The 13,956-nt window shown below is 44.5% G+C and overlaps 1 protein-coding gene across 1 annotated transcript in view; it reads left to right on the top strand.

Moving 5' to 3' along the window:
• csmd3b (CUB and Sushi multiple domains 3b) overlaps nt 1–13,956 on the top strand; it is a 2,327,439-nt gene that overhangs the window by 216,790 nt on the left and 2,096,693 nt on the right. The window contains exon 2 of the mRNA XM_068032163.1: nt 11,020–11,242. Within this exon, the coding sequence (XP_067888264.1) occupies nt 11,020–11,242 (223 nt within the window). The remainder of the gene's footprint in view (nt 1–11,019; nt 11,243–13,956) is intronic.

The following is a 13,956-nucleotide window of genomic DNA, read 5'->3' as shown; positions in this document are numbered from 1 at the left end:
GCTCCTCTGGAAGCTGGGATTTTGTGGGGGGGACACGGAGAATCAACGTGGAGTCGTCCGCCATGGAACTGGATGCCGTAAAGCTGTGTTTTAATTCTGTTGGAGGCAGCAAAGTGCCGTGGTAGCACTTCCTTACTGCTGTGAGGTCATTGGCATTTGCATATGTTAAACACTATTTAGCATACATCTGAATGTAATTTATAGCGCTCTTACCAGGTGTTCACATTCTTGTGTTGGGCATGTGGCACTCACGTGCCTTCAGATTTGCATCTTTAAAAAGCTAGCGGCACTGAGGCGAGAGTCTTCAGCGACTCAAAAAGGTAATTTACTTTACTGCTGTTATCTAGCGGAAGTGGTTGGTTGGAAGAACTCGCCAACTGCATTGTCTGTGAGGGGGGAGTTGGGAGAACTCTGCAAGTGGTGTGCCTTTGAAGGGGGGTTGGGGGTTGGGAGAACTCGGCAAGTGTAGAGGTGGCATTCTTTCGAAAGGCCAGTGCAGGGCACTGAAATGTTTTTGGTTTGCCCATGATGGCTTGCACTTTGGAAATGTTGCGGGTCCAACATCAATCCACCCTTGGAGCTAATGTAGGCTTCTTGTAACCAAAATTCACACATCTCTTTGCACAAATAGGTAAACGTAACCTTTGAAGGAAGGCGAAGCTCCAAGGAGGATAGAGATGGGTATGATTCAACCTATTTACTTGCACCCCTTTGCTGTGCTGAGGCGAATACGCCAGAGGCGGGCCCAAGAGGCAGCTGTGACCCAAGAGGAGCCTCCGAGACATGAGCAGCAGCAGTCAAGAACGCAACAAAGAGCACAGATACAGCAGCGAGTATCTGGAATTCGCCTGACATACCTGAAGATATCTGAGCAGAACTACCGGAGAAGACTGCGGCTGTCCAGAGAGGCTGTCACAGACCTCTGTGCAGTGTTCAATGACGATTTGCGACCAATAAGTTTTGGTGGTCACCCCTATGCCTGTGGCCCTGAGGATTACTGTGGCATTAAACTTTTATGCCTCTGGATCATTCCAAGGATCCACCAGGAACATGTGTGGGCTCTCTCAATCCACAGTACACCGCTGCATCAAGGAGGTGACTAATGTTCCGTTCAGGAGAGCCACGAATATATGCACTGCAGGACAGACCCTGAGAGTCAGGCCAAGAGGGCCATTGGATTTGGGGAAAACCTGGGATTCCCACAGGTCCAAGGTGTGATCCACTGCACGTATGTGGCCATCAAGGCTCCCATGGACCAACCAGCCATCTTCATCAATAAGAAGGTTTTCATTCCATTAATGTGAAACTGGTATGTGCCCACAGTAAGTGCTTCGTACAAGTGTGTGCCCGCTTCCTGGAAAGCTGCCACGACTCATTCATACTTCGGCAGTCCCAGGTGCCACATCTTTTCACTCACCCTGCTCGCCTTCAAGGGTGGATTCTCAGGGATAAGAGTTACCCATTGAAAACATGGCTTCTGATGCCGGTAAGGAATCCCAACAATGATGCAGAAAGAGCGTTACAACACCTGCTGTGGCTCTACCTGAACGACCATTGAGCAGGCCATTGATATGCTGAAGGTGCGGTTCCACTGCCTCAATAGATTTGGTGGAGCTCTTCAGTATACCTCACAGAAGGATAGGTGTATCATTGTGGTCTGCTGTGCTCGACATAACATAGCACTACAAAGTGGGGGAGGCCTTGCCAAAGGAAGACCGGTGGGAGTATGAGACTTCCTCTGACAAAGAGGGCACAGAGGGCACACAAGGCCAAGCAACCATGGAAGATCCTAGCAGAGTAACGGAGGGCAGACATCTTGAGGAGCGCGCAAGGGAGGCAAGGCAGAGCCTTATAATGGAACATTTCCTAAATCCATGACTTGCAATAAATATACTTCTGACCAAAACTCACCCTCATGCATGTAGTGTCAGGTTTTCTGCCTCCGTACTATCTTGCCCTCCAGCATGAATGACAACACCCAATTCAGCCAGTGCCCGTGTGACATCATTCGAGTAATGAAACAATCATGCCCATTGGCATGTTACTGATGTCAGTGGTCACTTTGTCAATGTAGTAAGGCATTTGAGGGAATTGCAGGAGTCACACTCATGCCATGGTGGAATGCAGTTATCCATCAATGAAGGCTAAAGATTTTCACCAGTTAACTTTTAATTACATTAAACATGAGATATCTGTTTCACCTGTGAATACCCATGTGTGTCAAGGTGTCTCTTTTATACATTTGCATGTGCTGCTGTGTGGTACATCCCCTGCCACAGCAGATGGACTGGAGGAAGGCTGCTGATCATAATGCCACTTGGCTTGGGATGACTTTGAGAGCCGTCCTCTGGGTTCCTGAGGCTTGGAGGGCCCCGGCTGCCTGAAGGCTTCCTGCACTAGTGCAGGAGCGCATTCAGGCACCACGGCTGCTGGAGCTTGGCTCACTGGTGGAGGGGATGAGGAGCCAGTGTGCACATTCAAGTCACCCTGAGGGGAGACCCAAGATGTGGAGTGCATCCTCTCCTCCTCCCTCTCAAGGCTCCTTGTTGCTTCCCTGCTCACCGGAGAAGAACTAGAAGCAGGGATATTCTCCAGCCTCCTCGTCCTTCTCTCTCCCTGCCACTGCTGAGTGGACCTCATGGCCAAGGCAGGGTTTGCAGGTCATGGCACTCCTGTGGAACGTGACTCTCTAAGAGGGTCACCAACCTCTCGATGGATGACGCCATGTGCTCATATGGCTGGGGCATGGCAGTAGTCATGGCCTGGATGGACTACTCCACCATCTGCTCAAGGCTTCGCATGACCTCTGGCATCTCTGCCAGATTTCGCCTTACCTCTCCCTGCAACTCCAGCATGCCCTGTGTTACTGAAACCAGAAGTTGGTCATCAGCTTGAGACTCAGCTTGGACCTGGCCACCCACAGTCCTCTGACTGTCAGAGGCCTTGGCTGTCTCTGCCTCAGCCAGCTGCTCGGGCGCGTGTGTTGTCCTCTCACCAGATTGTGACCCTAACTGTAAAGCTGAACAGATTCCCACCAAGGTGAAAATATCTGTGCTGGTGGAAGGTGCAGGATAGTCATGGGACAGTGCATCCTCTGGGTGCTCCTTGTCCTCAGAAGTTGTCATCAGTCTCTCGGAGTCTGTGATCTCCTGCGAACAGCGACCAGCAAGATGCAATGAAAAGAACCTATGTGTGGGTTAGGCTACACATATCCCATTAAGGACAGCATGCCAGAACTAAATCACCATGACTATTGCATTTTTATCCGATCATCAAGAATCACTCTCTTGCACTGGGACCCTGAGCTCCAGGTCTGAGATGGTGCTTCCTCTTTGGTTCCCAACTAGTTGCATTGTCTCCTCTTTGGCTTGATTTAAAGGATGCAGGTCGGGCACTCTGCCACAGGTCCTGGCCGTCTCCCTCCTGTTATGGGCCCTCTTCTCCTTAAAGAGCAAAGATGCAGATATTGAACATTGCTAAACGTTAACATCACAGTTTACTAACATGGGGGCTTCATCAATACCTAGGGAATGCTTTATCTAGCATACTGACTCAACCTGTCATGGGTCTAACTTGCTCTCAGGTACTAAAAAGGGAGACTTGATTGTAGCCAGTCATCTGCCATCAATCTGCTATGAACTCTCTATCTTTGAAATGACAGTGGCACCTGCGGGGCATACCATGTAGTGACAACCAGATCACATCGAGAAATTTTGGAACGTTCAATTTACCTTTGCTGAACGCAGGATGTCATTGACCCTCTTCCTACACTGGACCCAGTTTTATCAGGTGACCCCATGGCTACTAACCTTCTCTGTGATCTCCATCCAGGCTTGCGTGGTCAGGCGGGAGGACCTGTTCTTGCCATCTTGGGGGAAAAGGACCTCCCGCCTTTCCCTTGCAGCCTGGAGGAGAATAAACAGGGAGGCAGCACTGAACTGTGGGGCCAACTTTGATCGGACCTCTGACATGATCAAAAGGGTGCCCAGTGGGGCGGCTTGCTGAGATTTAACTTTTTTGGAATTGCACAGTGAGCTTCTGTAGAATGCAGAGAGACAGTGAATGCAGGGCTGGCAGGCTTTTAAAGATGGCGCCAGCAGATGGTCCTACATTGGGTGACGCTGTGAACGTTGTCTCTTATTCCATCCCGCCAGGTGATTGAGGAGGATGGCTGCCTCCATTATGCAAAATGGCCGCACGCCAGGAAATTATAGGCCGGTGAGCCTTACATCAGTGGTAGGGAAATTATTAGAGAGGATTCTTCGGGACAGTATTTACTCCCATTTGGAAACAAACAAATTTATTCGTAAGAGGCAGCATGGCTTTGTGAAGGGGAGGTCGTGTCTCACTAATTTGATTGAGTTTTTTGAGGAAGTGACAAAGATGATTGATGAAGGAAGGGCAGTGGATGTTATCTATATGGACTTCAGTAAAGCCTTTGACAAGGTCCCTCATGGCAGACTGGTACAAAAGGTGAAGTCACATGGGATCAGAGGTGAGCTGGCAAGATGGATACAGAACTGGCTCTGTCATAGAAGACAGAGGGTAGCAGTGGAAGGGTGCTTTTCTGAATGGAGGGATGTGACTAGTGGTGTTCCGCAGGGATCAGTGCTGGGACCTTTGCTGTTTGTAGTATATATAAATGATTTGGAGGAAAATGTAGCTGGTCTGATTAGTAAGTTTGCGAATGACACAAAGGTTGGTGGAGTTGCGGATAGTGATGAGGATTGTCAGAGGATACAGCAGGATATAGATCAGTTGGAGACTTGGGCGGAGAAATGGCAGATGGAGTTTAATCTAGACAAATGTGAGGTAATGCATTCTGGAAGATCTAATGCAGTTGGGAAGTATATAGTAAATGGCAGAACCTTTAGGAGTATTGACAGGCAGAGAGATCTGGGCGTCCAGGTCCACGGGTCACTGAAAGTGGCAACGCAGGTGGATAAGGTAGTCAAGAAGGCATACAGCATGCTTGCCTTCATCGGTCAGGGCATAGAGTATCAAAATTGGCAAGTCATGCTGCAGCTGTACAGAACTTTAGTTAGGCCACACTTAGAATATTGCGTGCCATTCTGGTCGCCACACTACCAGAAGGACGTGGAGGCTTTGGAAAGGGTACAGAAGAGGTTTACCAGGATGTTGCCTGGTCTGGAGGGCATTAGCTATGAGGAGAGGTTGGATAAACTCGGATTGTTTTCACTGTAACGACGGAGGTGGAGGGGTGACATGATAGAGGTTTACAAAGTTATGAACGGCATGGACAGAGTGGATAGTCAGAAGCTTTTTCCCAGGGTGGAAGAGTCAGTTACTAGGGGACATAGGTTTAAGGCAAGAGGGGAAAAGTTTAGAGGGGATGTGCGAGGCAAGTTCTTTACACAGAGGGTGGTGAGTGCTTGGAACTTGCTGCCGGGGGAGGTGGTGGAAGCAGGTACGATAATGACATTTAAGAGGCATCTTGACAAATACATGAATAGGATGGGAATAGAGGGATACGGTCCCCGGAAGTGCAGAAGGTTTTAGTTTAGGCAGGCATCAAGATCGGCAAAGGCTTGGAGGGCCGAATGGCCTGTTCCTGTGCTGTACCGTTCTTTGTTCTTTGTTCTTTGTTCTTTGCTGCATAATCACGGTGGTGCAGCCGATTACAGGACAAGCGGGAGTGCCGCCATTTTGTGCACCTGCTGCCGCTCCCGTGGATGAAATTTACAAAAAGATGACCTGTTAAATGAGTACGAGGCATAGTTGGACTTTGACAGATGGTCATTCCATTGAAGAGTATATCATGGATTTTAACAGACTGTATAAAAGACTGATGAAGTTCAATTTGGAAATCACTTGATCAGTACTGTGTTTAAATTGATGGATTGTGCTGAGGTTTCTCGGGGACAGGGTACTTGTTCTAATTGACGTTCAGTTCTTGGAGATGGAGACCCTGTTGGATCAGATGTCTGCTGCCTTGAAAAGAATCCTAGCCATTTCCTTCAGCCTCTGTGGAACAAATGAGATATTCTGCAGTGACACAAGGAATAGAAGACTCAATGCCAGGTTTTGAAATGGTCCTGATACTGGACACAAGTCTCCATACAATGGAAGGATTAAAGACAGGCAGAATGAGGATGAAAGCATCTTTAGTAAATCTGGCTATTACAGCAGAAGACAAAATTGGTACAGCAATAATAGGCGAATGAATTACATGAATGCCCAAGGAGCAGCCAGGATGACTTGAAGTATCATGATGCAGTGAACAGCTCTCAAGCAGAGAGGCAGGGTAATCAAAATTCCTTTCCTTTTTGGCCTCCTTGTCTCGAGAGACAATGGGTAAGTGCCTAGAGGTGGTCAGTCGTTTGTGGAGCAGCGCCTGCAGTGGCTATAAAGACCAATTCTAGAGTGACAGACTCTTCCACAGGTGCTGCAGGTAAAGTTGGTTGTCGGGGCTGTTAAACAGTTGGCTCTCTCCTTGCACTTCTGTCTGTTTTCCTGCCAACTGCTGAGTCTCTTTGACTCGCCTCTCTTTAGCCCCGCCTTTATGGCTGACCGTCAGCTCTGGCGATTGCTGGCAACTGACTCACACGCTTGTGATCAATGTCACAGGACTTCATGTCACCTTTGCAAACATCTTTAAGGTGGAGACATGGATGGCCGGTGGGTCTGATACCAGTGACGAGCTCGCTGTACAATATGTCCTTGGGGATCCTGCCATCTTCCATGCGGCTCACATAGCCGAGCCATCTCAAGCGTTGCTGGCTCAGTAGGGCATACATGCTGGGGATGTTGGCTGCCTCGAGGACTTCTGCGTTGGAGATACTTTCCTGCCACCTGATGTCAAGGATTCTCCATAGACAGCGAAGATGGAATGCGTTGAGACGTCTCTCTTGACTGACATACATTGTCCAGGCCTCACTGCCATAGAGCGAGGTATTGAGGACACAGGCTTGAAACACTTGGATTTTTGTGTTCCGTGTCAGTATGCCATTTTCCCACACCATCTTGGCCAGTCTGGATATAGCAACAGACGCCTTTCCCATGCGCTTGTTGATTTCTGCATCGAGAGACAGGTTACGTCTTGGTTGAGCCCAGGTAGGTGAACTCTTGAACCACTTCCTGAGTGTGGTCACTGATATTGATGGATGGAGCATTTCTGACGTCCTGTCCCATGATGCTCGTTTTCTTGAAACTGATGGTTTGGCCAAATTTGTTGCAGGCAGTCGCAATCCTGTCCATGAGTCTCTGCAGACACTCTTCTGTGTGGGATGTTAATGGAGCATCGTCAGCAAAGAGGAGTTCCCTGATGAGGACTTTCCGTACTTTGGTCTTCGCTCTAAGACGAACAAGGTTGAACAACCTGCCATCTGATCTTGTGTGGAGGAAAACTCCTTCTTCTCAAGACTTAAACGCGTGAGAGAGCAGCAGTGATAAGAAGATCCCAAACAGTGTGGGTGAGAGAGCACAGCCCTGTTTCACAGCACTCAGGATGGGAAAGGGGTCTGATGAGGCACGGCTATGCTGAATTGTGCCTTTCATATTGTCATGGAATGAGGTGATGATACTTAGTAGCTTTGGTGGACATCCAATCTTTTCTATAAAAACAAGATATGCTGGAAATACTCAGCAGGTCTGGCAGCATCTGTGGAGAGAGAAGCAGAGTTAACATTTCAGGTCAGTGACCCTTCTCTCTGCACAGATACTGCCAGACCTGCTGAGTATTTCCAGTGTTGCTTGTTTTTATTTCAGATTTCCATCATCCGCAGTATTTTGCTTTTATATCCGATCTTTGCTAATAGTCTGAAGAGACCACAACTGCTGATGAGGTCAAAGGCTTTGGTGAGATTTATGAAGGCAACGTAGAGGGGCATCCGTTGTTCGTTGCATTTCTCCTGTAGCTGGCGAAGGGAGAACAGGATGTCAATAGTGGATCTCAAAATAACATGATGAAAAGGATGAAGATCATGATGAATCCAAAAGAATTGCACTAGTCACAAGGAGTTTTAGTCCTGTGATAAATGTGTTAGTTGCAGACTGCTTTAACTGTGCAATGCTGGATAATGCTTGTGCTTTGACAATATGCAGAACAGATTGGTTAAAATGTAACCTTGATTCACTAAGTAGTGAGGATCAACGCAAGGTTAAGGAACATAAAAGTTCTATTTTCTCTTAAGTTTGATGATAACACATGTGAGATCATGAAAGAGAGTTGTAATTCCATGCAAAATATAAGCCATTTTATAAGCACTGATGTAGACTCTCATGCGATATTTATGCTGTTGAGTAAACCTTCTATCAAAAAAAGACACAAATGAAGCTTGACATGGAGTATGAAAAGGCAATTACCTTTGGAAAGTCGGTGGATCTGTGGTTTACCCAGTCAGGGGTAAATGTATTGATGACACATCAATTCAACATGAGTGACAGTAAAGTGTCAAGTTGCATCTAATGCTGTCACCAGGTTTCTCGGCCACTCCCATCTCTCCATCGCCGATGGCCAGTACTTGTGCCACTGCCGATCTCAAGTGGGTCCTCCTCCATTGCTGTTGGAGTGGCTATGGCTGCAGGTCCACCCCTGGTTCTCTGCCTCTCCCTGAAGTTGCAGTCTCTCCTCCTGCAATAAAGGAAGAGAGTTGGGAGTGTGAGAATTGAAAGGAGTGCTGAGGTTGGTGAACATTTGAGGAGGGTGGCTGTGAGAAATGGGTGTGAGAGGGCAGTAGGTTGAGTGTGAGTGCTGCCTGTTCAGATAGAGATTTCAGGAGGAGGCTGGAGAGAAACGAATTTGTATGACAGCAAAGTGCATCAGTCAGAGGCGTGCTGTGCAAGAGAATGCTAGGGAGGTAAGAGAATAATGGCTGCCAGCTGAGAGTTGTGGGGAACTCGTGGTGCTGGGCCTCGTGAGGCCACTAAACCTTTTGCAGCACTGGATCCAGGTCCTGGGTGCCACACTCCTGCTGTTCATCACTTCAACTATAGCAGCCATGACTGCTTACTCCTCCCATCCTCAGGGAAGAGGACTTTGCTTCTGGTGCTGACTGCATCCTTCATGACCTCCAGCAATGAATCTATGAACTGGGGGGTGGTGGAGGAGGTGGGTGGGGAGGGGGGCAGCCTTCTCATGCCTTGCATCCATCCTTCTTCCCACTGGTACATTCAGTGCTCCACTCATTGCTGCCGTTGTGCACCATGCAGGGGTCCCTTTTAAATAGAGATCCTTCATTGCATGATTAGGTGCATCATCCCACCCACCCTCCCTTATTGGGCAACACAGAGGTGGGGTGATAATGCCTTGTTTCAGTGAAACAGCCGTGACAAAGCCCACTCGTCAGTAAATCAGGTTCTCAACCCTCAAAATAGTCCTGTTATTTTGGCAGGGACTAAGTGCAGAAAATTCTGCCCATTGTTTGAGTAACTTACTGGACGTAAAAATATTTACATGCCTGAATATAAAAATATTTACATATCTTCTACAGCTGAAGAGGCAAATGTAATATGATTATTGTGGCCCAGACTACTGTGTGATTATTTGGTCAGGTTAATTTAGAGAGAAGATTATATTTGATAGCTGAATGGTCATGGTTTCAGGATTAATAGAATTGAATGAACCTTTAAGGTCATGTTCCTTCAACATTTATTTAACTTTTCTGAGTCACTGCACTCTTTGCCTGAACATTCATTAGCAAAGAATTGTTTTACTTCCTTCCTACCTGGGTAGAATTGCTGAAAAACTGGAGGTCCATCTTCAGTTGCATTCTTGATGAAGTTTAGAGGGATTAACTCAAGCAAATATTCAAATTAATGTATATGGGAAGTTGTTGGACTGGGTACAAAAGCACACTTGTGCTTCAAAGTCTTGAGCATTTCAATCATGTTTTCTCGGTTCTTATTGCAAAGGTAAATTTTGTGAGGATGTGCTTATGATGGGGATGTGAAGGTCAGAGTACTTGATTTGTGAAGCTCCACTTTTCAGTCATTAATTTTAATGACCAGGAAACCTGGTGCTCCTATGCATTGTGCTGACCTCCATGCCCAACTCTCCAATTGTTTCTTATCCTGTCAAGCGAGAGCCTAACTTTGCAAAATTTACCCTTGTGCCTCTTATTTATTCTGCATCAGGCACAAATGTAGAAATTAACAATGAGAACAGAATGAACAGTGATACAGCAAACCAGAGCACAGCCTATATTGCCAGGATAATATAGGTGTGAATCCTGTACTGCTGTATTCGTAACCCTATCTGTGCTGTAAGGAGCTGATTAGCTGAGGACAGTTGCATTTCCATTGAGAGAAAAATGTCAAATGTGAAGTCGACAGGTTGCTATTACGGTAGCCATTAGTGGCATTGCAACAGAAATGGTCTGACAGGAGAAATCCTAGGCAAAAGGGGATCTCATAAGGTTTTTTAAAAAAGTTGTAGCAAAAAACACCAAAAAAACTAAAATAGATCACGACCTCAGAGGCAAAGCTTGTGTGGTTTATTGACCTCAACTGAGACAAAATTGTAAGTTCATTTTCTCTTTTATGCCATTTTAAAATTTCAATCTCTAAGAACATGAAGGAATAAGAGAGGATGACCCATCCAACTCATTCTATACCAAAACAACAATGTTGCTGAAATAAAAGCAGACAATGCTAGAAAAGCATTCCATCACTATCTGTCAAAAATAATAGGTTTGTGATTAATTGAATGGAAAAAAATACTCAAATTCATGATATGCACTGCTGCCATGCAATGCTCTGTGCTAGGAGTCTTAATTCATAAAATATCCCCCAATATAATATTTAGGTTGTACATCAGGAATCATTGATTTTAAGAAAAATGAGCCATCCAATGATATTAAAGATGAAAATATGAAGGTTATCTTGTGTATAGTATTGAGCACAATACTAATTTTGAATAGGTTATGTTCAATAAGTTGTTTAGGGATAAAACTGTCAAAGTTGTTGTATTTTCAGATGAACTAATTTATTTTTCAAATGAATTTTTAGTCTGCAATTTTGTTGATCTAAATTCTCTTTCTCCCCTCCTTTTCATTACAGGATTTATTTATACTTGTGGAGGAACATTACAAGGACTAAATGGCACGATAGAAAGTCCTGGCTTCCCATATGGGTATCCAAATGGTGCAAACTGCACATGGATCATTGTGGCAGAAGAGCGCAACAGAATACAGATTGTGTTCCAGTCATTTGCTTTGGAGGAAGAGTATGATTATCTAGCATTGTATGATGGGCAGCCTCATCCTGTGAACTTTAGGACAAGGCAAGTAATGTTTTGCATGGACTATAACGTGACCACACAACATCATGTTTTAGAATTTAATCTGCTTCGGTAATTATCTAAGATGGGAATAGCCCTTTACAAGAAGAAGCTTTGCTGCGCTTCATGGATTTCTTTGCTTGTAGAATGTCTTTAGCACATATCAATGGCTAAACATGATTTTCTCCAATGCTGGGAGTTACACTCACTTTGCATATATTCAGCTGTAACTTTGATCATCTTCTTTATACTAATGAGTTAGCATGTGAAATAAGATTCAATTTCTAAATTAATTTCAGTTTAGTCATATTTGCTTGTAAATAGATCACCACAGAAAAGAAAATGGATCATCGATATTGTGATTTGTGTTTTTTTAAATATGATCTTATCTGGCAGTTACAAAAATTACTTGGTTTTCACCTTCAATATAAAAGGTGATGTAGAATATCAGATTTATTTGTTTGGCCCCTGTTCATATAATGTGCTCACCATTAAGCAGTTTTTTTAAGATGTCGGGCACAATTCCCTTATTGTTTTGTTACACTATTTGAAGTAGTGAGAGGATTTGTCTCATACATGACAGTTGATACTCTGTAAAACAACGTTTTTATGTCTCCCCAATCTAAAGCAGGTGTTTTTGCTACATTAGTTGTGTGTGACAGATTCAATCCATGCATAAGACCTCAGAAGTGCTGCTGTAATTAAACAGTCAGCAATTGTGACATTTCCGTTTGATTAAAATAAAGTCTAGACTCACATGATTCTGCAGTAGTTATACACTGTACTACTGGATAGTAATAGAATTTTAATTTGTCATAAGTATTTAAGAATGAGCTTCATGAAATGATTTTTTTCCTACATAAAACATTAATTTTCTAGCGAAGTTGCTGGTTTTCCACAAGATTGCTCATGGGCAAATGGTGCAGATTTGTTGAAATTGCTAAATTCAGATGAAAATATCATAATTTATTAGTGAAACTTGGGTGACTAGTGCATTAGACACGAGTCTTTAAACTCTATGACTTAGGTTTAAATCTAGACTGATGGGATGAAAATCGCTTCTGTGTTGGCTGTAAGGGTCCTCTGTTTGGGTGGTCTCAATCCAGTTCCTAGTAACCATGGACCTACAGCCCAAAACTGTCTGAATGTGATAACAGTTGGGAATCTCACTCCAAGATGCCAGAGAATGGCTGGCTGGCGTGAGAAATTGGGGAAAAAAATGTTACACTGGTGCACTAGTGGTTCCTCTTCTGAGATGGAGGCTAAGGCACCTTGTTGGGGCATAATCGAAACAGTTTCCCCTGCATATGGCTGTGGTACATCTGAGGTGGAGTGGGAAGAATTTCCACAAACAACCCTTTGCTTAATGAGCTCAATTTTTAAAAAAAACTTTATTGACTGTATTAAGGAATTTATTGATTCATAAAAATTGATTGTTTTGTAGCTTAGTGAATAATTTAAATATTGAGTGAAAGCAGCAGGTTAGGTTTTAAATGTGATAAATAACTTTCAGACACCAAATTGATTACGCTAAAATTTGTTAAATGGAAAATGACAGTAATTTATTTTAATTATTATCTGCCAGTAAAGCTTGAAGGCTTTTGGTTTCTAATCACTTCTGGAAAAAAAAACAAATGCACAGTTCTCGTAATTGATGCACGCCTAGAAATTGCACTCTGTGATAATAGCTTATGAATGCTTCATAAGGTTATATGGAATCACTTTGCTATTTCAACAGAGGTGTTAAGACATTAAAATTAAACAGCTTATAACTCAGTTAAAATAACACAATTTTATATAAATATGTTTTGGTCAATTGTTTTTTTCATTACTTATTTTCTATTGTATTCCTTGCTTTTACACATCACTAGAATGAAGCTTTGATGTGCTTTATGCTGGGTTGGGTAGAACTGATTAAATATGTTACTAAGATGTTCCTTGAGCAAAATGGGGTGAAATATTAAACGAAATAATTAAAAAGTAAATACATAGATTGTGTTAAAATTGCTGAGCTTCAGTAGCTCTTTGTGGAAAAGCATTTAAATGAGCTTAACATAACAAAAATGAAGTTCATTAAGGGCTGGATTTTAGAGCCCCCCCCGACATTGGGGGTTGTGGGAGGGGTGGGGAGGGGGGCTGGAAAATGCCGTTGGCAGAGTCCCGCCACGGGCCTTAATGCAGGGAAGGTCTGACCCGATATTGCTGGCAGCGGTGGGGCCTCATGGCGCCCACCCCCCCACTCCCCACCACTCAGCGATGGAAGGCAAATTTAAATATACAAAACAATGTTAATGACAGAATAAATTACCTACCCGCCTCCACCGTCCATTCCGGAGCAATATTGGTGCCGGTGGCCAGCACTCCCGCGCCTTCGGATACCGGTTCAGGGATCTGAGGCGGAACACTGATGGGAGGGGGGACCAGGTAGGTTTTTCAGTGCGGGGGTGGGGGGCAGTGGGGTCAAACTTATCTTATTGGTGCAGGGGATGGTGGGATGGGGTAAAGTTCACAGTTTATGAACTGTGGTGGGAGGGGGGAGATGGTCAGGTACACAATGTAAGTGTTTTGTGGAGGCAGAGTGCAAGGAATGAATTATATGGTTATTGGGGGCGTTGAGAGAGTGGCTAGAAACATCTATTTAATTTTTTAAATCAATTTTGAATTGCTATATCTTTAAATATTTAAATTAAATGGAAAGGCTCAGAGCCCTTTAAAAA

This window comes from Heterodontus francisci, chromosome 5, assembly GCF_036365525.1.
Source record: "Heterodontus francisci isolate sHetFra1 chromosome 5, sHetFra1.hap1, whole genome shotgun sequence".
NCBI lineage: Eukaryota > Metazoa > Chordata > Chondrichthyes > Heterodontiformes > Heterodontidae > Heterodontus > Heterodontus francisci.
The sequence above is the reverse complement of the archived record's forward strand: the minus strand, read 5'-3'. Positions and strand labels throughout refer to the sequence as shown.